Below are 25,845 nucleotides of genomic sequence, written 5' to 3'. Positions count from 1 at the left end.
TTAAGTACCGTAGTGATCACGGCCGTGATTAGTACGGTAATTACGTAGTGCTGCAGGCTGAGGGAACCCCAGACAGAGTGTATACATAATGGGAACATAACTTGTTAAATTTTTATAACAATATTAAACTCAAAGAAAATGTAACTCAAAGAGAATGTTATAGCAGATAACTACATGTCATGTTGACCAGAGGGAGGGGCACTAAGCTGCTCCAGTTGTGCTTGCTGCTGCTGCTGCTGCAGTGTAGGACTGTGACCGTATGGAATTGTGGGCCATTCGTGGCTTGAAATTGGCCTGTTGGTATAGACTGAGCCATATAGAGCAGGTGGTACTGTGGGGCTTGGGGTGTGGCGGATAGATGGCTGGTATGTGGGGGAGGGATTTTGGTAGTGGATGTGGTGTGCTTGAGTTTGTTGGGGTAGGGGGGGGTAAGATTGAATTTCTCCAATGCAAAATTGGTCTATGTATCTAATTACAGGGCTTGGGTCTTGGGGGCCTGAGAATATGTCCACAAGTCCCATGATAGACAGCTGGCACTTTAACTTTTTTTCTTCTGGCACTCTTCTAATCAGTTCTTGGAGTGTTTTACAAAAACTCTCCTCTTGGCTTAGTGGTGGTTTTTTTTCCAGAAAAGACAGCACCTATTGGAGAAACATCAGAAAGAACATGAGAAATTAAACATTATTTTCGTAAACTTGATCTACTACTGTCAGCTTTGTTCACACAACGTCCTTTTTAATCAGATTACAACCAATCTGATTTTAATCAATCAGATTCCACCTTTCATTTTTCAAAGAATCTGTGAAGAATGAAAGGTGGAATCTGATTGACAATTCTACTTTACAACAGTTTGACAAATCCCCCTACGGGTAGCTTCACACATACCGGATCAGGGTATAGAGAAGTTCTATGGGGTCCCCTACCCGCAGCTGAATTTTCATTTTGCTACAGATATGGGACCCGGCCCCTTTAACCCCCACCCGCCCACAGCCTCGGCCCCGAGCATACATTACTTGCTCGGCGCCGCGGCTGTGTGAAGCTCCTCATCAGCCAATCAGTAATCCGGATCCGGTACGTTTGAAGTTACCCTAGAGGTGTTTTTCTGTGCAATTTTACAGGGTGCAATTATCAGATGCAGGGACATTTCTACAAACTCCTGGCCCATAATGAGTACAAATGATGTTATCTATAATTCACACAAAAAGGTAAAGTGGTATAGTTCAGGCAGACATTATTCAATTGTTATAAGAATCTTACCCTTCCCTCTATTTCTTTTCCCATCTCTTGTACTGCTGTTGACCGTTTTCGTTTGCGAGTTGGTAGTTCTGCTGCTTCCTCTACTGGTGAACTGGGCAGCTCTGTGGAGACAGATCCAGGGGGCTCAACCGAAGCCTCAGTTGAAGTTTCTCCAGATTCGCAATCTGATTCTGTGTGCCTCTCCAAATTATCTGAAGTTCTGCAATTGAAATGAATACCAAGCCTTTTAGATAAATTAAAAAACTAAAGTTTGTTGTGCCTGAAGATATTTTAAGTATTGTTCATTTAGTAGATGGAGCTATGCTAGGCTGCAAGGGCTGCGCTACAGCCTTGCATAGTCCCATGCGCCATAAAAAATCATATTTTACTTACGTCCCAACTTCCATCGTCTGCTTTAGGAACATGAGTTGTTGGGTAAACATGTATTCTCTTTTTTTTTTTTGCCCATCTCCACTCCGTCCCTTATCGGACTGCTCACGTCTAAACTGATCGCGGCTTGTATACCAGCGTTGTTTTAAGCATTTTACTAAAATGAAAAAGAAAAGAATAATTTTAAAATATTTGTAAAAATGCTTGAACTAAACAACAAAATACATAAAAAAAAAAGTTTAACAAAAATATGAGGGTACTTACTCAGGTCCTCCTTTTGTTTAGTGGAGGCTCTCCGCCACTGCTGGCACAACATGTTATCCCCTATCTCCTCCCACACACGATCCCGAACATTTCTGAACAATACACAAAATAACAAGAGTGACTATTTTATCATGGTCCTTTTTTTAAATTAATAACTTCTGCTAATTGTTTAATAGCCGCCCGCTCCTGCCTCTCATTGCGGGGGATTCCCTATAAAGAAGCCGGCCGCACTGCTCCCGCACTAACCTGTCATTCCACGTTCCCCACCCCCCACCCCCCCCAACTGGCCCGGAGCTCTTCCTGTATGGTTCCCACGCAGGTGCACGCAGCTGCTGTTCTGCCAGCAGCCCCGCTCACCAACTCCTAAACTGCTTCCACCCGCTGGTCCTTGCTGCGTCTGCAGACTCTCCTTCATCCTGCAGACGCGGCGGGTAGCAGCAGGAGGAAGCGGCTAAGGAGCTGATGAGCGGGGCCGCATGCAGAACGGCAGATGCGTGCGGCTGTGGGGGAACCATACAGGAAGAGCTGGAATCGAATGACAGGTAAGTGCAGGTAGCAGTGAGGCCAGCTTCAGGGCTTCCTCGCAGTGAGAGGCAGGAGCGGGCGGCTATTTAAACTTGCCGCCGTGCTCCTGCTCCTCTCAGCTGCCGGGGACACCTTGTATAAAGAAGTGGGGAATCCCATCATAATGACGGGAATCCCCACTTTTTTACAGGGTGTCCCCCGCAGCTGAGTGGAGCAGGAGCGCGGCGGCAATTTTAAATAGCCGCCCACTCCTGCCTCTCAGTTTTCCCGAACATCAGTTCAGCCCCTTGTTTTGTTTGGATACCGAGCAAAACTTCAGGGGGAAATTTAGTTCGAAAACCGAATTGTATGAATACCGAGGTTTTCGGGAACCGAGGTTTTACTGTGTACTCCACCTCCCCAGCTTTTGATTAAAAAATGGGTCTTGCCAGACTTCTTTAAAGTGGGCCCGTTGGTTTATTCAACTTTTGACTTATCATATAGCCCTGCCTAAAGTTAACATTGGTCATACGATTGGAATAACGAGCTGGTAGAAGACCATGTTTCCAGCTTTGGACTACCTACACATTAGCTTTTTTAACCCCGTGTAAGGCGCCGTTCTATCCACAGAGCCGGGCCAGGGCTGAAGCAATGGAAGCGGGCCGATCCCCTCCCCTCTATGACGCGGCTACATTAGAACCAATGGTGCCGTGTCATCCACCTCCAGTGCTTCAGCCCTGGCCCGGTACCTGTGGATAGAACGGCGCCTTACACGGTTACCGGGCCGCGTTTCAAAAAACGGACCACAACACAGTCTTCCACGAGCCGGCGCCGTTATATCCGTGGGTCCGATGCGCGCGCGCTGGGGTTCAGACAGTGATATCTCGGCAATGTAAGCGGGTCCAGGAGCGGGACTCTAGCGGAGTCGTCCCTGGTGCGCACCAGGGAGAGGCGCAGCAGGTAGTCACCTGGGCAGCTTTCCATCACTTATCTAGTCACCGATCTCTCCCTGTCTGCGTTTGGCAGGGATGAGTGACAGGCAGAGAGGCCCATGGTGCTTCTCCCTGTCACTCACCCCTGCCAAGTATGCTGACAGGGACAGATCGGTGACTAGACAAGTGATGGAAAGCTGCCCAGGTGACTACCTGCTGCGCCTCTCCCTGCTGCGCACCAGGGACGACTCCGCTAGAGTCCCGCTCCTGGACCCGCTTACATTGTCGTGATATCACTGTCTGCAGTCCAGCATGCGTGCATCAGATATGAGTCTGATGCTCATAGAGAATGACGGCTCCATTCATTCTCTATGAGCGTCGGACTCATCTCTGATGCGCGCGCGCTGTGCTTCAGACGGTGATATCTCGGCAACAGGAGCGGGTCCAGAGACGGGACTTCGTGCACGGGGATCTCTAGCGAGGGGTCGGCCGGGCTGTGCCCAGGCACGGGGGCTGACAGGTTCCCTTTAAATTATATTTATATACACTATATAACAAAATTTTAATTAAAAACTTGAGACTTTTATGAAAAGGGGGTGTGTTTAACAATATTTTTTCACAGAGTTTATTTTCATGTAGGTTTGTGTTTATGTTTGTGTTTTATACATTACTGTACAATACTGCTCATAGTGAACAATGCAGTACCTAGTGCAAGGAAAGGGAACCTTGGCTCTCCAGCTGATTAAAAACTACAACTCCCATCATGCATAGACAGCTTTGGCTGTCCATGCATAATGGGAGTTGTAGTTTAGCAACAGCTGACACGCTAAGATTCCCTACCCCTGCACTAGGTACTGCAAAGATTATTCATTTCTAGCACTGATTGCTATAAGCTTCCTTCAGAAGCCTATTGCAATCAGTCAATACAGGCAGCCCGATAAAAGAGAACTCGGGCTGTCTGCAGTGTAGATCGGCCCCCCCAAATCCTGCAGGGGGGAGCCGATCTACACCCCACTGACCACCAATGAATACCGGGCCATTTAAATGCCCGCTGTCAGAAGTGACAGCGGCATATGAATGGCGGCTGCAGGCAGCCCGGGACCGATTACAGGGGTCCCGGGCTGTCTGTAGTGTAGATCGGCCCCCCCAAATTCTGCATGGGGGAGCCGATCTACACCCCCACTGTACCACCAACGAACATGGCCATTTCTATGCCCGCTGTCACTTCTGACAGCGGCATAGCAATGGCGGCTGCAGGCAGCCCGGGACCGATGACAGGGGTCCCGGGCTGTCTGCAGTGTAGATCGGCCCCCCCAAATCCTGCAGGGGGGAGCCGATCTACACCCCACTGACCACCAACGAATACCGGGCCATTTAAATGCCCGCTGTCAGAAGTGACAGCGGCATATGAATGGCGGCTGCAGGCAGCCCGGGACCGATGACAGGGGTCCCGGGCTGTCTGCAGTGTAGATCGGCCCCCCCAAATCCTGCAGGGGGGAGCCGATCTACACCCCACTGACCACCAATGAATACCGGGCCATTTAAATGCCCGCTGTCAGAAGTGACAGCGGCATATGAATGGCGGCTGCAGGCAGCCCGGGACCGATTACAGGGGTCCCGGGCTGTCTGTAGTGTAGATCGGCCCCCCCAAACTCTGCATGGGGGAGCCGATCTACACCCCCACTGTACCACCAACGAACATGGCCATTTCTATGCCCGCTGTCACTTCTGACAGCGGCATAGCAATGGCGGCTGCAGGCAGCCCGGGACCGATGACAGGGGTCCCGGGCTGTCTGCAGTGTAGATCGGCCCCCCCAAATCCTGCAGGGGGGAGCCGATCTACACCCCACTGACCACCAACGAATACCGGGCCATTTAAATGCCCGCTGTCAGAAGTGACAGCGGCATATGAATGGCGGCTGCAGGCAGCCCGGGACCGATGACAGGGGTCCCGGGCTGTCTGCAGTGTAGATCGGCCCCCCCAAATCCTGCAGGGGGGAGCCGATCTACACCCCACTGACCACCAATGAATACCGGGCCATTTAAATGCCCGCTGTCAGAAGTGACAGCGGCATATGAATGGCGGCTGCAGGCAGCCCGGGACCGATTACAGGGGTCCCGGGCTGTCTGTAGTGTAGATCGGCCCCCCCAAATTCTGCATGGGGGAGCCGATCTACACCCCCACTGTACCACCAACGAACATGGCCATTTCTATGCCCGCTGTCACTTCTGACAGCGGCATAGCAATGGCGGCTGCAGGCAGCCCGGGACCGATGACAGGGGTCCCGGGCTGTCTGCAGTGTAGATCGGCCCCCCCAAATCCTGCAGGGGGGAGCCGATCTACACCCCACTGACCACCAACGAATACCGGGCCATTTAAATGCCCGCTGTCAGAAGTGACAGCGGCATATGAATGGCGGCTGCAGGCAGCCCGGGACCGATGACAGGGGTCCCGGGCTGTCTGTAGTGTAGATCGGCCCCCTCAAATTCTGCATGGGGGAGCCGATCTACACCCCCACTGTACCACCAACGAACATGGCCATTTCTATGCCCGCTGTCACTTCTGACAGCGGCATAGCAATGGCGGCTGCAGGCAGCCCGGGACCGATGACAGGGGTCCCGGGCTGTCTGCAGTGTAGATCGGCCCCCCCAAATCCTGCAGGGGGGAGCCGATCTACACCCCACTGACCACCAATGAATACCGGGCCATTTAAATGCCCGCTGTCAGAAGTGACAGCGGCATATGAATGGCGGCTGCAGGCAGCCCGGGACCGATTACAGGGGTCCCGGGCTGTCTGTAGTGTAGATCGGCCCCCCCAAATTCTGCATGGGGGAGCCGATCTACACCCCCACTGTACCACCAATGAATACCGGCTATGCCCGCTGTCACTTCTGACAGCGGCATAGCAATGGCGGCTGCAGGCAGCCCGGGACCGATGACAGGGGTCCCGGGCTGTCTGCAGTGTAGATCGGCCCCCCCAAATCCTGCATGGGGGAGCCGATCTACACCCCCACTGTACCACCAATGAATACCGGCTATGCCCGCTGTCACTTCTGACAGCGGCATAGCAATGGCGGCTGCAGGCAGCCCGGGACCGATGACAGGGGTCCCGGGCTGTCTGCAGTGTAGATCGACCCCCCCAAATCCTGCAGGGGGGAGCCGATCTACACCCCACACACACAAACCTACTTATTATAGTAGTTGGGGTCTTTCTTGTTCCACAAACAGGGACGATCCTGCACAAGCAGGATCAACTTTTCAACGTCCATCTTCTCTTCACTTCCTGGTTCTCTCCCGCCTGTTTGCGGATTGCGGATTGCGGGTGCGTATTGTTTGCTGAGCACATCAGCAAAAATTACGGACCCCATAGAGTTGTATTGGGTGGGTCCGCAGTCCGTACTAGGGCCTGTCCTTTTTTTTTTGCGGAACGGATTGCGGACCTGTACACACCACGGATGTGTGTATAGGTCCATTGAAATACATTGGTCCTATATTATTGCGGATCCGCAATTAAGGACATGAACAGGACGTATGAATAGAGCCTTTCTGTGTTTTCAATCCACTCCTGGTTTTGGTTGCAATATGAGGACCACAATACTGACTGAAATATATGTAGTGTGAACCCAGCCTCGACGTGTTAAAAACACCATAGGAGGAGATCAGGAACATTAAATTTACAAACAAGGTACAACTGGATGTTGTGGGGGTAACAGTTCTTACATGATATACAAAAATAAATGATAAATTAGTACATGATCATACACAAAATCTATATATCAATATACTCCAAGTGGATGCTACATGAGCAAACTAGCAGTATACCATGCATCAAAGAATCAGCATTACAATGATTGTGTGTAAATACATTGCACAATCCCACAGTAACCGGACTGAAAGTGTATGTAATATGTGTAATAATTGGTCTTATTGCACAATGCCCATTCTAGTATAAATTGTAAGCAGGTAAATCCAAACCAACATTAACTGTCTGTCCATGCCCATAGATATCCATATAAGAAAAACAACTATCACTGCATAATGCACAATGCCTGTGGGTGTGTGTTGTAAACCACTATGCTGTAAGTACACCCAAAACCTATGTGTGTTGCTAGACCATCCCCACACAGTCACAAGTTCCACCTCTCATATGTGCATACAGACCCAGTGGCCATGCGTCCTGACTCCACCACCTCCACACTCCACAACGTGTTTCGCTGACTGCTTTGTCGAGGAGCCAAATCCAAACGAGCATGCTTTTTTTAAATCTTCCCACCGTGCCAGCATCCTGAAACGCTCCTCCTCCCCCACCCCCTGTTGGTTTCCTCCACTGATCATTGCAGACATGTGAAGCCTACCCAGGTCCCAATGTACCTCGGTGCCTGAGGCCTAGAGATGCTGTGGCACCGGAAGTGTGTCACACCCGACATATGGCAGCCTCCTGTGCAAGTGCCCCAGACAGACACTACAACTGCCAGAGAAGACCAAAAGCACTCCGGAACCCAGTGAGACATGGCTCCAGCAGTGGAGGATCCGGACACCAGGCTGCCAGGCAGCTTCCATGTAAAAGGGGTATACCAGCTGGGCGTCCCAGATGCTGTGAAGTACATAAAACCAGGTGCCCACAGTCTTCACAAACTTTCCTGGTTTCTTCAACGTGGGGTAGACCTGCACCCACTATCTACTGCTGATAAGACTAGAAACAGAACTGGGGATGATAGTTAGTCTGGCCTATTAATGCAAAATTCCTGGTGGCTGTTTCCAGTCTTGCATAGAGGACATAGGTGCTCTCCAAGGGTGCTGTTATAGGGCAAGAAGGGAAATAAGTATTCTCAAGTATTCCAGTCCAAAATGTATGATAATGCATTGCCAAGTGGGTCTAGGACCTTAGGACTCAAAGTCAAATCTGTAAGAGGGAGGGCATAAACAACCTTACTGTTACTCTTTGCAGACAAATGGTAATAGGTAGGTGCAGGGAGAAGTAAACCAAATGGTGTTTTTAAGCACCCAATTGCTATGGCATGACAAATATAGGTAGAGGGCAGAGTGAAGGAAAGGTTAACAGGCGATGCTTGGGGAAAAGCTGTAAAGATCTCTACAAAAACTTTAGGATGGAGACCATTCAGTCAGCTATCCTGAATCTCTCAAACAATTGTTTTATGGTAACTGAAGGTGGCAGTTTGGATGGAATGGGGAATTCATCACTTCCAGTTTCAGGCCCTGCTCTTCAGTCTAGCCCAAAATTACTGCAGAAGTGATGGCCCATGTCAGGGAGTACAAGTGATTGTCCCCTACCTGGATGATTTTCTCATAGTAAGTTCCTCAAAGAGGGAGTTGGTACAACAGACCAAGAGCGTTCAGAAGATTTTTTTTACAGGTCTGTGGCTGGAGATAAATCTAGAAAAGTCCTCCTGTACTCCAAGTCAGATTTGCGCCTTTTTAAGGGTACTTTTAAGGGCTTTTTACACAGGACAATTATCAATTAGTTGCTAGGAACACTCTTGCGGCCTATAATCTGCCTGTGTAAAAGTGACGGCGATCAGCTGAGGATCAGGAAACCACCCGATGCTCAGCTGATCTTCTGTTGAGAACAAGCTTTAAAATTTATCATTGTCGGCCACATATCTTCCTGTGTAAACATGTGTGACTGATAATTAATTTTGCTGATCGGGGCTCATTTGCGACCTCAGCGGCTGATAAATCTTTCAATCTAAAAGGGCCCTTAGATTTAAGGATTTAATCTTGTTTCCTCCCTCTCCACAAGTTAGATCTTCTGAGAGCCAGAGTAAAGGAAGTTCTGAGGTAGGGTTCTGTTTCTTTAGAAAGGCTATGTCTGTACTAGGGTTAAAGGGGAACTCTGGATAGGGAAAACATTTTTCAAAAGAAGTGTCTATGTACACTACCGTTCAAAAGTTTGGGGTCACCCAAACAATTTAGACTTTTCCATGAAAAGTCACACATATTCACTACCATACAATGTGAAATGAATAGAAAATAGAGTCAAGACATTGACAAGGTTAGAAATAATGATTTGTATTTGAAATAACATTGTTTTTACATAAAACTTTGCTTTCGTCAAAGAATCCACCTTTTGCAGCAATTACAGCATTGCACACCTTTGGCATTCTAGCTATTAATCTGTTGAGGTGAGGTGGAGAAATTGCACCCCACGCTTCTAGAAGCAGCTCCCACAAGTTGGATTGGTTGGATGGGCACTTCTGGCGTACCATACAGTCAAGCTGCTCCCACAGCAGCTCAATGGGGTTCAGATCTGATGACTGTTTCTGCTGTAAATAGTTCTTGCACAATTTGGAGGTGTGTTTAGGGTCATTGTCCTGTTGTAGGATGAAATTGGCTCCAATCAAGCGCTGGGTATGGCATGGCGTTGCAAAATTGAGTGATAGCCTTCCTTATTCAGAATCCCTTTTACCCTGTACAAATCTCCCACCTTACCAGCACCAAAGCAACCCCAGACCATCACATTACATCTACCATGCTTAACAGATGGTGTCAGGCATTCTTCCAGCATCTTTTTATTTTTTCTGCGTCTCACAAACGTTCTTCTTTGTGATCCAAACACCTCAAACTTGGATTCATCCATCCACAACACAACTCCAATGTCTGTGTTCTTTTGCCCATCTTAATCTTTTTCTTTTATTGGCCAATCTCAGATATGGTTATTTCTTTGCCACTCTGCCCTATAGCCCAAAATCCTGCAGCCGCCTCTTCACTGTAGATGTTGACACTGGTGTTTTGCAGGTACTATTTAATGAAGATGCCAGTTGGGGACCTCTGAGGCGTCTGTTTCTCAAACTAGAGACTCTAATGTGCTTATCTTCTTGCTTAGTTGTGCAACGCGGCCTCCCACTTCTTTTTCTACTCTGGTTAGAGCCTGTTTGTGCTGTCCTCTGAAGGGAGTAGTACACACCGTTGTAGGAAATCTTCAATTTCTTAGCAATTTCTCGCATGGAATAGCAGAACAAGAATAGACTGTCGAGTTTCAGATGAAAGTTCTCTTTTTCTGGCCATTTTAAGAGTTTAATTGACCCCACAAATGTGATGCTCCAGAAACACAATCTGCTCAAAGGAAGGTCAGTTTTGTAGCTTCTGTAATGAGCTAGACTGTTTTCAGATGTGTGAACATGATTGCACAAGGGTTTTCTAATCATCAATTAGCCTTCTGAGCCAATGAGCAAACACATTGTACCATTAGAACACTGGAGTGATAGTTGCTGGAAAAGGGGCTCTATACACCTATGTAGATATTGCACCAAAAACCAGACATTTGCAGCTAGAATAGTCATTTACCACATTAGCAATGTATAGAGTGTATTTGTTTAAAGTTAGGACTAGTTTAACCTCTTAAGGACCCATGACGTACCGGCACGTCATGGATCACTGTCACTTAAGGACCCATGACGTGCCGGTACGTCATCCCTTTAAACGGGCGCCGCGGCCGGCCGGGTCCCGATCGGGGGAGATAGCCTGCTATAATACATAGCAGGCCATCTCTCCCTGTCGGCATGGAGGGTTGTTAACCCCCCCCATGCCGACGATCGCCGCTATTGGCTGATAAGCCCATAGCGGCGATCGGAACCTTTCCGGGCCATCGGTGGCCCGATGACCCGGAAAAAAATGGCGGTCGGTGCTGTCCGAGGACGGCACCGACCGCCATTACTGTAAAAAGTAATGGTGGTCACGGTACCACCGTCCCGATCGCCGTGAACGGCCGGCCAGCCGGCCGGCCGTTCACGGCGATCAAAGTCCCCACAAGTAATAAATACCTGCTCCGGACCCCTCAGCTAGGTAGCTGAGGGGTCCGGAGCAGGTATTTGTACATTACTCACCTGTCCCGGGGTCCTGATCGGCGTCTTCCGGGTTCCCGGCGTCCTCTTCATCTTCGGCTTCTTCCGTGAGTCCCGATCGTCTCTTTCCGGCTCCAGCGTCGTCTATTTTCGTATTTTTCCGGCTCCAGCGTCGTCTATTTTCGGATCTTGCGCTCTGCTGCCCCCTAGCGGCTGATAAGTGTAATACACGTATCAGCCACTACAGGGATGTTCAGAATGTAGTAAAAAAAAAAATTTTTTTCCCAATTTTTTTTTTTTCTATTTTCCGCACCCTATCGCCGCTGAGTGTTGATCAGCATCGCACGAAAGTGCGCTGCTAATCAGCAACTCCTCCTTTTTGGCGTAGGGTGTTTTTTTTTTATATCCTACTGCCACGGTCTGCTTATAAGTGCCGAACATAGGTGCGGCATTCATCAGCAACACCATTTTTGGCGTAGGTTTTTTTTTATACTTACTGTAAAAAACACGTAAAAAAACACTACATTACACCACACTACATTGAATAAAGTTTGACACTACACCACTACATACCCCATATACCAATCCCCATATAAAGATGGCCCCCAGGGTGTTTTCGGTGTCGGACGCATACATTATTATTGCCTCCGACACCGAAACAGACAGTGAGGATGAATTGGGGGGATCCTTCTTTCCTCCATTCATCCTCATCATCCAGTGACGTGTCTGGGAGTAGCGTAGCGTACGCTGCCCCCCCAGTACCGTCCCAATAAGAGATGACGGTATGGCGTGAAATTCTACAAACTCTGTGAGAGTACCTCAGGGTACACTTACAGATTTAGGGTACGTGCACACTGCGGAATGGCGAAGGATAACCCTTCGTGCATTCCGCAGCTGGCACCCGCCGGCGGACTGATGCAGGGGCGCGTCTCCGCCTGTGTCATAGACTCTATCCTATGCATGGGCGGATTCCATTATCCGTCATTCCATCAACACGTTGGACGCAGAGCGGAATCCGCCCGTGCATAGAATGGAGTCTACGACACGGACGGAGACGTGCGCCTGCATCAGTCCGCCGGCGGGTGCCAACTGCGGAATGCACAAAGGGTTATCCTTCGCGATTCCGCAGTGTGCACGTACCCTTAGAGTGTATGAAGGAAGGGACACTCGAATGCAGCCCCCAGATGCCCCCTTCCCCCCCCCATCCTCGGAGTTAGTGGGGAGATCGTCCGGGAACTGATCTTCCCACTGCTGGATAAAGGTCACCACCACCCGTACGGGGATAACTTTTATACCAGCACCCCCTCTTCCGGTCCCTCGCTGCCCGAGCTACTGTAGCTTGCGGCACGATCCGAACATATCAGAAGTAGTAATAGAGCCCTAATATTTAGCAGCCATGGAGCGGACCCAGCGCTTCTGGATATGAAGGACCCCGTATCGCACCAGGGCAACATTTTCCAGGTGACGTCCCCCACACTGGAGAACAGGAGACCCCAGAAGAAGTGCAGAGTGTGGGGTAACAGGGGGATCAGGAAGGACACCATTTACCAGTGTGACACCTGTCCTGATCCCCCCGGCCTCTGCATACTGGATCGCTCCAAGGCGCACCACACGTCATTGGGGTTCTACATTATCTAAATTCTGTCCCTTATTCCTATTTCAGGGGTCACGTTAGTCCAGGGATTATTCTGATCGCCATTATGGAGTCGGGAAGGAATTTTTCCCCTGTGATGAGGCTACTGTCGTCTGCCTCACGAGGGGTTTTTGCCTTCCTCTGGATCAACACAGGTTGAATTTGATGGACACCTGTCATTTCCAACCTTATAAACTAATAATTGGCCTAATACCCCCAAATAAATTAGAATTGTCCCTTTTCCCCAGCTAAATAGGTATGGCTGCCATTCCCATTAGAGGAGGCCATGATGCAATTACAAAGCCTCTGTGCGGCCAGGACAGTAGAAACCCCCCACAAGTGACCCCATTCTGGAAACTACACCCCATAAGGAATCTAACAAGGGGGGCAGTGGGGATATGGCCTCCTGGTGACGGCCACATTTGGGACGTGAAAATGAAAAAAATGGTATTTTTTATTTTCACGGCACATGTCCTACACATGTGCCCATCACTAGTGGGGTCCATATGCTCACTGCACCCCTTGTTAGATTCCTTATGGGGTGTAGTTTCCATAATGGGGTCACTTGTCGGGGGTTTCTACTGTTCTGGCAGCACAGGAGCTTTGTAATTGCGACATGGCCTCCATCCCCCATTCCAGCCTCTAAATGGCGCTCTGTCCTTTTGGTGACTTGCCCTGTGCCCATATGGCAAATTATGTCCACATGTGGGGTATTTTCGTACTCAGGGGAAACTACCCTACACGTTTTGTGTTCATTTTCTTTTTTAACCCCTTGTGGAAATGGAAAAAAATCAAGGCTAGACCAACATTTAGTGTAATTTTTTTAAAATTTTTACTCTAAATCATTGATCTTGTCTTGATTTTTTCATTTTCACAAGGGGTTAAAAGATAAAAAAAAACACAATGTGTAGAGCAATTTCCCCTGAGTACGGAAATACCCCACATGTGGACATAAAGCGCCATGCGGGTGCAGGGTAAGCCTCCAAAGGGAAGGTGCGCCATTTGGTTTTTGAAGGCTGGATTTGGATGGAATGGATTTCGAGGGGCCATGTTGCATTCAAAAGGCCCCTGTGTTGCCAAGACAGTTAAACCCCCCACAAGTGACCCTATTATGGAAACTACACCCCTCAAGGAATGTAACAAGGGGTGTAGTCAGCATATGGACCCCACTGGTGACGGGCACAAATGTGGAACAATGTGGCGTGAAAATGAAATATTAAATTTTTTACACTATAATGTTGGTCTAGCCTTGAATTTATCATTTTCACAAGGGGTTAAAAGATAAAAAAACACACAAAATGTGTAGAGCAATTTCCCCCGAGTCCGTAAATACCCCACATGTGGACATAAAGCGCCATGTGGGTGCAGGGCAAGCCTCCGAAGGGAAGGAGCGCCATTTGGATTTTAGAGGTTGGATTTGGCTAGAATGGATGATGAACGCCATGTCGCATTTACAGAGCCCTTGTGCTGCCAAAACACTGTAAACCCCCCACAAGTGACCCCATTCTGGAAACTACACCCCTCAAGGAATCTAACAAGGGGTGCAGTGAGGATATGGACCCCTGGATGACGGGCACATTTGTGCCATGAAAGTGAAAAAATGAAAATTTTCACTTTCACGTCACATTTTTCCACATTTGTGCCCGTCACCAGTGGGGTCCATATGCTCACTGCACCCCTTGTTAGATTCCTTGAGGGGTGTAGTTTCCAGAATGGGGTCACTTGTGGGGGGTTTCCAGTGTCTTGGCAGCACGAGGGCTCTGTAAATGCGACATGGCCCTTGAAATCCATTCCAGTGAAATCCAGCTTCCAAAAGCCAATTGGCGCTCCTTCCCTTTGGAGGCTCGTCCTGCGCCCGCTTGGCACTTTATGTCCACATGTGGGGTATTTCCGTACTCGGGAGAAACTGTGCTACATGTTTTGTGTTTTTTTTTTCCTTTTATCCCTTTGTGAAAATGAAAAATTGAAGGCTAGAACAACATTTTAGTGTAAAAAATACTTTAGTCTTTTATCAAGCCATATTGTTTGGAAAATCTGTGAAGCACCTGTGGGGTCCAGATGCTCACCGCACCCCTTGTTACATTCCTTGAGGGGTGTAGTTTTCTAAATGGTGTCCCTTTAGGGGTGTTTTTTAGGTTTTGGCACCCCAGAGCCTCTGCCAACCTGAAGTGGTACAGTCAAAAATGACCAAAAATAACGGAGCCATTGAAATTCACTAGGCGCTCCCTTATATCTGAGGCTTGTGGTTGCGTCAAATAGCGCAATAGGGCCACATATGGGGTATTTCTATAAACTGCAGAAATGGGGCAATCAATATTGGGGTGCATTTCTCTGGTAATAGGTTTATAATTATGAAAAATATTGGATTACAATAAAATCTCTGCACAGAAAATTAAAATTTTCAAATTTCTTACACACTTAGCTTTTATTTCTGTGACTCCCCTAAAGGGTTAAAAAACTTTCTGGATGTGCTTTTGCAGAGTTTAGGGGGTGCAGTTTCTGAAATGGGGTGCTTCGTGAGGCTTTCTAACACACAGTCCCCTCAAATACACTTTAAACCTGAACAGTTCCCTAAAAATATCTGATTTTGAAATTTTACTGAAAATTTGGAAATTTGCTGCTAATGTTTTAAGCTTCCTATTGTCTAAAAAAAATGAAATATAGTTTAATAAATGCCGCCAACATAAAGTAGACATGTTGCTAATGCTATTTAATATATAATTTATGTGGTATAACCATTTTCTGTATAAGCAGAAAAGTTTTAAAGTTGGAAAAATGCATTTTTTCACAATTTTTCACGCTATTTTGGGTTTTTTCATAAAGATTCGTTATAAGTATCGACTCCAATTTACAAGAAATGTGAAGTACAATATGTCACGAGAAAACAATCTCAGAATCAGCCGGATAGGTAAAAGCATCCCGAAGTTATTAATGAATAAAGTGACACTGGTCAAATTCATAAAATTTGCTCCGGTCCTTAAGGCCATTTCAGGCTCTGTCCTTAAGGGGTTAAAGTTATCTTCATTGAAAAGTACAGTGCTTTTCCTTCAAAAATAAGGACATTTCAATGTGACCCCAAACTTTTGAACGGTAGTGTATATGTCTATATATGTGTGGTTCTACCGCACTGGTAGTTGATTGACATCCAGGGAGAAAAATGACTATGTTCACACATGTTGGAGTTCAGGGCCGGACTGGCCATAGGGCACTTCTGGCAAATGCGGTCCCGTGCTCCTCCTGACCCGGCAACTCCTTTCCCCCACCGTATGGAAAAGTATTCACTGGGCCAGGAGGAGCAGGGGCCAACAATGCTCCTGTCAGCCCCTGTCTGAAGCGCGGCTGCCAGGGGTATTGCGTCCTATCCCTGGCAGCGCGCGTATCATAGAGCTCTCTGTGGGCCTGTGGCCGCGTCTTCCCCTCTGTGGCGGAAGTCGCGCCACAGGCCCACAGAGAGCTCTATGATACGTGCGATGCCAGGGATAGGACGCAACACCCCCAGCAGCCATGCATCAGATGGAGGCTGCAGGAAAAGAACGGCTTGTTAGGTAAGTTGTTTTTTTTTTTTATCTGCTCTGCACGTGTGGGGGGGGGGGGGAGAGAAGAAGGGGCCATCTATAAGGGGGGGGAGAGGAGGATAAGGGGCCATCTATAAGGGGGGGAGAGGAGAAGGGGTCATCTATAAGGAGGAGGGGGGGAGAGGAGAAGGGGCCATCTATGAGGGGGGAGAGGAGTAGAAGGGGCCATCTATGAGGGGGGAGAGGAGTAGAAGGGGCCATCTCTAAGGGGGGAGAGGAGGAGAAGGGGCCATCTCTAAGGGGGGAGAGGAGGAGAAGGGGCCATCTCTAAGGGGGGAGAGGAGGAGAAGGGGCCATCTATAAGGGGGGAGAGGAGGAGAAGGGGCCATCTATAAGGGGGAGGAGAAGGGGCCATCTATAAGGGGGGAGAGGAGAAGGGGCCATCTATAAAGAGAGGGGGGAGGGAAGGGGCCATCTATAAGGGAGGAAGAAGGGGGCATCTATAAGGGAGAGAAGGTCATCTATAAGGGGAGGAGAGGAGAAGGGGCGATCTATAAGGGGGAGGAGGGAGAAGGGGCCTTCTAAAGGGGGGGAGAGGAGGATAAGGGGCCATCTATAAGGGCGAGGAGAAGGGGCCATCTATAAAGAGGAGGGGGAGAGGAGAAGGGGCCATCTATAAGGAGGAGGGGGAGAGGAGAAAGGACCATCTATAAGGTGGGAGAAGAAGAGAAGGGGCCATCTATAGGGGTGGAGAGGAGAAGGGGCCATCTAAAAGGGGGGGGGGTAGAAGAGGAGAAGGGACCATCTAAAAGGGGGGGGGTAGAAGAGGAGAAGGGGCCATCTATAATGGCGGAGAGGAGAAGGGGCCATCTATAAGGGGGAGAGGGGGCCATCTATAAGGGGGGGGGAGGAGAAGGGGTCATCTATAAGGAGGAGGGGGGGAGAGGAGAAGGGGCCATCTATAAGGGGGGGAGAGGAGGAGAAGGGGCCATCTCTAAGGGGGGAGAGGAGAAGGGGCCATCTATAAGGGGGAGAGGAGAAGGGGCCATCTATAAGGGGAGGGGAGGGAGAAGGGGGCATCTATAAGGGAGAGGGGGACATCTATAAGGGGGGAGAGGAGAAGGGGCCATCTATAAGGAGGAGGGGGGAGAAGGGGCCATCTATAAGGGGGAGGAGAAGGGGCCATCTATAATGAGGAGGGGGAGAAGAAAAGAAGGGGCCATCTATAAGGGGGGAGAAGAAAAGAAGGGGCCATCTATAGGGGGGGAGGAGAAGGGGCCGTCTAAGGGGGGAGAAGAGGAGGCCATCTATAAGGGGGGAGAGGAGAAGGGGCCATCTATAAGGGGGGAGAGGAGAAGGGGCCATCTATAAGGGGGGGAGAGGAGAAGGGGCCATCTATAAGGGGGGGAGAGGAGAAGGGGCCATCTATAAGGGGGGAGGGGAGAAGGGGCCATCTATAAGAGGAGAGGAGAAGGGGCCATCTATAATGGGGTGGGAGAAGAGAAGAAGGGGCCATCTATAAGGGGGGAGAGGAGAAGGGGCCAACTATAAGGGCGGGAGAGGAGAAGGGGCCATCTATAAGGGGGGAGATGAGAAGGGGCCATCTGTAAGGGTAGGGAAGGGGCCATCTATAAGTGGAGGGTCATCTATAAGGGGGGGAAGAGGAGAAGGGGCCATCTATAAGGGGGGGTAGAAGAGGATAAGGGGCCATCTATAAGGGGGGGGTAGAAGAGGAGAAGGGGCCATCTATAAGGGGGGTAGAAGAGAAGGGGCCATCTATAAGGGGAGAAGAGGGGGCCATCTATAAGGGGGGAGAGGAGAAGGGGCCATCTATAAGGGGAGGAGAGGAGAAGGGGCCATCTATAAGGGGGGAGAGGAGAAGGGGCCATCTATAAGAGGGCGAGGAGAGGAGAAGGGGCCATCTATAATGGGGTGGGAGAAGAGAAGAAGGGGCCATCTATAAGGGGAGAGAGGAGAAGGGGCCATCTATAAGGGAGATGAGGAGAAGGGGACATCTATAAGGGGGAGGGTCATCTATAAGGGGGGGGGAAGAGAAGAAGGGGCCATCTTTAAGAGGGGAGAAGGGGCCATCTATAAGGGGGGAGAGGAGAAGGGGCCATCTATAGGGGGGAAGAGAAGGGGCCATCTATAAGGGGAGGGGGAAGAGAAGGGGGCATCTATAAGGGGGGGGGAGAGGAGGCCATCTATAAGGGAGGGAGAAGGGGAGAGAAGGGGCCACCTATAGGGGGGGAGAGGCCATCTATAAGGGAGGGAGAAGGGGGCATTTATAAGAGAGGGGGAAGAGAAGGGGGCATCTATAAGGGAGGGGGGAGAGGAGAAGGAGCCGTCTATAAGGGGATGGGGGAGAGAAGGGGCCATCTATAAGGGAGGGAGAAGGGGGCATCTATGAGGGAGGGAGAAGGGGGCATCTATAAGGGATGGGGAGAGAGGAGGCCATTTATAAGAGGGGGAGAAGGAGCCATCTATAAGGGGGGACAACCTAGGGGGAGAGAGGGCCTAAAAGGGGACAACATAGGGGAAAGGGGGACAACATAGGGAGACTATTAGGGGACAACATTGGGGAGAGGGGGACATCTATAAGAGGACAACATAGGAGGGGCCATCTATAAGGGGGGCGGCAACATAGGGGGCCATCTATAAGGGGGACAGCATGGGGGGCCTTCTATAAGGGGGCTATCTATAAGGAGGGGCTACAGAGAGGAGGGCCATATACTATAAGGGGATCACATAGAGTCAGCCTACCCTCTAAACGAAGGTGTAAAGGGGACAATACAGATGTGCAGTGTGTAGAGAGATGAGGCTGGTGCCGGAGTCAGGAGCCTAATATGTCTGTCTGGCAGATTCTGTGGATTTGTGGCTCGGAGAAGTTCTAATGGCCCAGGGCAGATGGAGAAGAAAATGAAAAGGGAAGAACTCTGATCAGAGAAGATGTCCCCTGTGAATCACCTGATTTAACTGCACTGTAATGTATATGGAGTACAGAACCTGTGTAAAGCGGCATCCACCTCTATATGACTGTATGAGGTGATAGTGATCTGTGTACAGTGGATGTTATTCAGTAGCAGCGGTGGGGTTAGTCAGTATGCGGTGGTATTAGTCAGTATGCGAAGGTATTAGTCAGTATGTGGTGGTATTAATCAGTATGCGGTGGTATTAGTCAGTATGCGGTGACATTTGTCTGTATGTGGTGACATTAATACCACCACATACTGACTAATGTCACCACACACTGACTAACACCACCACATAGTGACTAATACCACCACATACTGACTAACACCACTAGTCAGTATGTGGTGACATTAGTCAGTATGCGGTGGTATTAGTCAGTAAGTGGTGGTATTAGTCAGTGTTTGGTGGTATTAGTAAGTATGTGGTGGTATTAGTCAGCATCTGGTGGTATTAGTCAGTATGCGGTGGTATTAGTATGCGATAGTATTAGTCAGTATGTGGTGGTATTAGTCAGTATGCGGTGGTATTAGTCAGTATGCGGTGATGGTGTTAAACTCAGCATGGTAACTGGGGCTGGAAGCTTCTGTCTCTGTACACTGTGTAGTGGTGAGGACCTGTAACTGCAGCTCAGCTACACAGTACAGAGACAGAAGCTTCTGACCACATTTACTGAGTTATTATCTGTAATTTCAGTCACGGCTGTGATGATACAACATGTAGCCATGCTCCACACACAACATTGTCTCATAACTTATCACCGCACGGCGTGTGGGCCTGTGTGCCCTAAAATGCCAGGGCTTATTTTCAGTCCCAGTCCGGCCCTGTTGGAGTTTAAGTGTAGTACTGCAGCATCTTCACAAAAATTATGCAGTAACACAATTAAATGATGTAAAATGGCACAGAGGGTTACAGCCGGCACTGCCAATTCCACTTGGAGAAAAAAACAAGGTATAAACAGTATATCCCATGTAAAATAATATCTGATAAAGTCCTTTTTGTGGGCTCAACTTCAAAGAAAAAGATGCTTGATCATAATATGTGCGTGAAATTCAAAAAGTTATTTACTTTATTCCAATATTGGCGTTACAGGTAAAGAATACAGTGTGTTGTGTGGGTGGTACTACAATGTTTCTACAATGATTGTACAGTTCTACAGTACTACAATTAATTCAGAAACACAATGAAACTGCAATGTGGGAACACAGTCTAGATGTTCTGCAACAGATTTAGGTGGGGAATGGGCAGGGTGGGGGACTGTGATGAACAGCTTAGGGAAAGGAATGAATTCTGGAACCTGTAGTAGTGATCAACTGCTCAACCAGGAAGTACAGTACAACCATAAAATACAGACCTAAGACCCCAAAACAAATGAAATTTTGGTCGTTTCAAAACTGGGTTATCATCAGCATCAGGTTTATTTGTTTTTTTTACCTATACCTCGAGTTCCCTTTTAAAGGAGGTCTGGCAAAATTTTTTATTAAAGTATTGTTTTGCTTCACTTCCTGGATAAAATGGTGATGTCACGACCCGACTCCTAGAGCTGTGCGGGCTGTGGCTGCTGGAGAGGATGATAGCAGAGGGATGTTCAGTGTCCCTCCAGTGCCCTGTGTCCCTCAGTGTCCCCCTGCCATCATCCTCTCCAGCAGCCACAGCCTGCACAGCTCTGAGAGTTGGGTCGTGACATCACCATTTTATCCAGGAAGTGAAGACTTGATGCAGTAGTAAGTGCAGGGAAAAAAGCATGTAATAAGCATTTCCTGTAATAAGTGTATATTGATGATTTGTACAACTTTTGGGGGAAAAAAAACAATACTTTAATAAAGAATTGTTGCCAGACTTCTCCTTTAATGCATTCCAGTGGTAAAGTGGGCCCCAAACCACTCAAATCCTTTAGGTGTGGGACAGAAAGAACTCTTCTTTAGATCATTTTTCTGCCCTCCCAGAAAACCTGTCTGGGGGAGGATTTTTTTCTTACCATGGGTGCCAGTCCTTCAAGGATGGGGGCCCATGCAGAATCCCTCCAGTTGCAGGGTCAGTGGAACTCTTTGGAAGCCACAGGTCCCCAGAATACCAGAGAGTTAAAGGGGAACTGCGGATAAGAAAAACTTGTTTTTTATTAAAAGTACATTAAAAGTTATATAGATGTGTCTATACAATGTATTACTGTATCCAGGGGCGTAGCTAAAGGATGATGGGCCATGGTGCAAAATTTTAGCTTGCCCCCCCAATCCCACTCTATCAGACCCATTCATTTACTCTAAGGTGACGCCCCCTGATGTGCCACTGTGTCCTAATGAATTGTCACTGGCCCCCTCATGCACTGTGCCACTGTCCACTATAATTTATGTGTCATTCCCTAATCATTGCTTCACAATTTTTGAGTCTCCAGCTTGAAAACTACAACTCCCATCATTAACTGCCAGCAGGGTACGATGGGGATTGTAGTTCTGCAACATGGAGAAACAGAGACTGCAAAACTACAACTCTGATCATGAGTTACCAGCAGGACATGATGGGAGTTGTAGTGCTGCAAACTGGAGAGACGAAGACTAAAAAACGACAACCCCCATCATGAAGTGTTTGCAGGGCATGATGTGGGTAGTAGTTAAGCAACCTGAAGAGACACATGCTGCAAGCCTGCTTCAGTCATTTTCTATGGACGTCGGACTCATCTCTATTGATTTGGACAACGCGTGCGCTCAGCTTCGGGCCGTGATTATTCTGCCCCGGGACAGGGTCCAGGAGCGACATGCAGGAAAGGTTAAGGATGCCGGGCACCACCGGGGGGGTGGGTGGGGGGCAAGGGATGGTCGCTTCGCCACCTTAGCCGGGCTGACAGGTTTTCTTTAAACTTAAAGGATCTCCACACAGTAATTACCCCCCATAATAGTTCCCCACACAGTAGTTGAATCCCCATATATAACACCTTACTGTAGATAGTTTCCAGATATTGGCCCCATATAGTACCTCAAACAATAGAGGGGCCCTATTCCTCTATACCAGGGAAGGCTTTGGCTGTCCACGCATGATGGGAGTTGTAGTTTTGCAACAGCTGGAGGGCCGAAGGTTCCCCATCTCTGCTCTAAACAGTGCCCCCTCAGTATCAGAAAATAAAAAAGGGGTACTCCGCCCCTCAAAAGATTTTAATATATTGCTGCCCTTATATAGAACATTGTAAAGAGTCGCCTACTACTTCCTTGCACTCCCCCAAGGTCCTCCTGTAGCATTCTCGAGGTCCCAGTCCCCACTCCTGCTGCCACTTGCAAGACGGACTCATCTCAGCAGTGACCGCCTACTCAGCAAATCACTGGCCGCATTAATGCTCCACTTCAGTAAGTGGTCGGCTAAGCATGCGATCACTGCAGAGATTACTCCGTCTTGCAAGTGGTAGCAGAAGCGTTCAACGGGGGACCCAAAGACGCTGCACGACATATATACACAGCTATGCACAAACATAACACAGCTAAAAACACATGCAGATTACATATACAGTAAGTATAATATGTTCACATCTATAGTACTCACACACTCACAGATAAACACATGACATGCACAAACACACACAGGTGACAAAGAGACACAAATACACACACTTACTTTTTATGAAGGACTTGAAGCTGGGGGGTCCATTTGTAAAGTCTCCATCCAGGTCCATTTTCTCTGCTCCTATTCTGGACCTTACAGCCTGTAGGCCCTCCCCTCCTTTTCTGCACCGACTGCAGAGCTGTATACCAGTGTATACACAGCAGCAGGAGGCTAACATCATATCAGGGGGAGGGTCAGGAGAGAAAAGGGGGTCTGCTGCCTCTCTGCATCTTTGTGTCTTATACCTAAGAGATTATTTAGGCTGCATTCACACGTTCAGTGTTTTTCCCGGTCTGTGATTGTGGTCCGGCAGCAACCTCCGTGATCCGTGCAAAACAGTCCGTTTCTCATCCGTTTTGTATCCGTGTCCGTTTCATGGATCTGTGTTAAAGCATTTTAAATTACATTGATTAAATCACATCCGTGTTTTTCACGGATGAACACGGATGTCACATCCGTGTACATGGATGTCATTGATTTCTATGGGGAATCCTTTCCGTGCATCCGTTCCGAGCAATGACATGTCTTTTTTTTTTAACGGAACGGATCACGGATCCGTGAAATCACGGAACATCTGAATAGCCCAATAGAAAGCAATGGGCTGTAAAATTGTCCATGTGCACGGATCCGTGAGCACGGACAACTTCCCGGAACGTGTGAATGCAGCCTTACTCCGTGGGGGAGCACCCTGGGTGGCCGGAGGGTGGCAGGCAGGAGGCTCAGAGCTTCTTCAGAGAGTCCACAGAGAGTGCAGGGGGGAGGGGCCATGATATACAGAACGGCCTCGGTTGTCTTGCAAGGAGCCGTTCTTTTAGCCACATATCAGTATGTGAGGCAGCAGCAGGTCCCCAGGCCCCTGACAGCAGTAACAGCAATATTTCCCTGATGGCATCCCTACACTTCATGCTGCACACTCCCTGGTCACACACCTGGTCTCTCCCTGCCCCTCCCTGAAACTCCAGCTCACACTATAGAAGCAGTGAGTGACCAGGTGACAGGAGTCTGCAGCAGCCGGCCTGGAGGAGGAAGGGGGAGGGGCCCACACCAGTCCGAGCCTGAATAGGAGAATAGAGCAGCTCACTGCAGTTCTTCCCAACCTGCTGCCATTATCACAGCTAATTCGGAAGTATTGCAGAGTGACAGGAAGTGGTGAGGGGGGCCAGCGGGCCCCCTGTAGCTAGGGGCCCGGTCGCCATGGCGACCTCTGCGACCCCTATAGCTACGCAACTGACTGTATCTGTACGGTTCAGCCACACTGGTAGCTGATAGAAATCCAGGAAGTGAAAAAATATGGCCTCTGTGCGGATCCACATTGTCTCCTGCTCCCACTGCTCTCCCACCTTAGGAGACAAATATTCCATGCCTCTGTCTCACATTGTGTGTGTTTGCTAGGCACAGGCTGATGATGCAGAGAGGAGGCAGGGCGTTATTCACCATCTCAGACTGGCCAGAAGCAGGTGTTTCAGGTTCGCTAATTGTGCAAAAGTCTACAGAGAAATTAGGGCTGTGTTCACACATGCTGGAGTGTCATTGCAGTACTGCAGCATCTGCACAAAAATTATGCAGTAACACAAACAGATAATGCTAAACAGCAGAGAGGATAAGAGCCGGCACTGCCAATAACACCTGCACAAAAAACAAGGCATAAACAGTATATCCCATGTAAGATAATATCGGATAAAGTCCTTTTTGTGGGAATCAACTTCAAAGATAAAAGATGCTTGATCATAATATGTGCGTGGAGATGAAAAGAAAAAAAAAATAATTAATTTAAAAAGTTGTTTGCTTTATTCCAATATCAGCATTACAGGTAGAGAATACAGCGCTGTGCGGGTGGGACCACAATGAAATTATAAAGTACTGCAAATAATTCAGTAACACAATGAAACTGCAATGTGTGAACACAGCCTAGATAGTCTGCAACAGCTTTGGGCGGGGAATAGGCAGGGTGGGGGGCTGTGATGGAACAGCTGAGAGAAAGCATTGCATTCTGGAACCTGTAGTACTGAGTACATCTGCTCAACCAGGAAATACAGAAACACAAAACAGAACAAAACCCCCCCAAAACAAATGGATTTTTGGTAGTTTCAAAACTGGGATAGATAGGTAAGTAATGCTTTATGCTTCTGCAGAAGTTTAAATTTTTCTTACCTTAACCTGGAGTTCCCCTTTAAGAGCAGTCTTCTATGCCTTATCACAGTGCCTCCAGTTGATACCTGGAACCCCAGAGATATGCCATCTTGGGTGGACACATTTGCGCAGGATTGGAGCAAGGTCTCCTTCATGCTTTCCCTCCCAATGATACTAAGAAAAATCAGGGAGGAGATGGCCCTTGTCATTTGGTGGCACAATTTTGGCCCAGAAGAGTTTGGTTTTCCTGGCTTCAGAGACTCTTAATAGCCAGGCCATGGGTTCTTCCAGAGGTACCAGGGACCAAGTTATCCCCCTCATTCTTGGGGCCTTTTTTATGGCCTATTGAGAGGAAGCTGATATTGAAACTGGACTTATCAGAGTCAATAATTAACACTCCCCAGGCTAGTAGAAAAACCTATATGCGCACATGAAAAGCTTTCTGCGGCTTCTTAGGGTCCCCAGTAAATGCCCTAGTCCCCCCAGATATTTCCAGGCTGCTAGACTTTCTGTAGGAAGGTCTTAGAATCTCATGCCTAGAATTTACAAATACAAATTTCTATCCTCAGTGCATTATATAATTTTAAGCCTATGTTCACTGCATCAGTTCTATGGAATACATTACTCAGGTCTCACCTCCAATACCCAAAGCTTCAAACGTGCCCTCAAAACTCATCTGTTAAAGCAGGCTCATCAGGTTCCCTAATTTGACTGCTCAAACCCCCACCACCACACGCACACACATACATACATGCACACACAGACACATACATACACGCACACACAGACACATACATACACACACACGCCAAGCATTTAAAGGGGTACTCCAGCGAAAAGCTTTTTCCCAGTAATTGAAACACATTACAAAGTTATATAA

General features: G+C 48.5%; 1 protein-coding gene across 1 annotated transcript; it reads right to left on the bottom strand.

The window, feature by feature from the left end:
• Nucleotides 1–23,837, bottom strand: LOC138787263 (uncharacterized). The gene is made up of 6 exons (XM_069964479.1): nt 22,848–23,837; nt 21,226–21,339; nt 1,891–1,982; nt 1,630–1,783; nt 1,258–1,456; nt 1–641 (listed from the first exon to the last, which is right to left on the bottom strand). Exons 3-6 carry the CDS (start codon nt 1,940–1,942, stop codon nt 171–173), a joined length of 876 nt encoding a protein of 291 aa, XP_069820580.1. The 5' UTR covers nt 1,943–1,982; nt 21,226–21,339; nt 22,848–23,837; the 3' UTR covers nt 1–170.
• Nucleotides 23,838–25,845: the final 2,008 nt, after the last annotated feature.

Source organism: Dendropsophus ebraccatus, chromosome 3, assembly GCF_027789765.1.
Source record: "Dendropsophus ebraccatus isolate aDenEbr1 chromosome 3, aDenEbr1.pat, whole genome shotgun sequence".
Taxonomy (NCBI): Eukaryota; Metazoa; Chordata; class Amphibia; order Anura; family Hylidae; genus Dendropsophus; species Dendropsophus ebraccatus.
This window is presented reverse-complemented; position numbering and strand designations above follow the sequence as displayed.

What these genes read in the sequence shown, in the direction of transcription:
- LOC138787263 (XM_069964479.1), bottom strand. Translation starts at nt 1,942, where the DNA reads ATGTTGTGCCAGCAGTGGCGGAGAGCCTCCACTAAACAAAAGGAGGAC. An exon ending in TAAACAAAAGGAGGACCTGA is followed by an intron (nt 1,784 to 1,890) that starts GTAAGTACCCTC and finishes TTTTCATTTTAG; the next exon opens with TAAAATGCTTAAAACAACGC. An exon ending in CAGACGATGGAAGTTGGGAC is followed by an intron (nt 1,457 to 1,629) that starts GTAAGTAAAATA and finishes TTTCAATTGCAG; the next exon opens with AACTTCAGATAATTTGGAGA.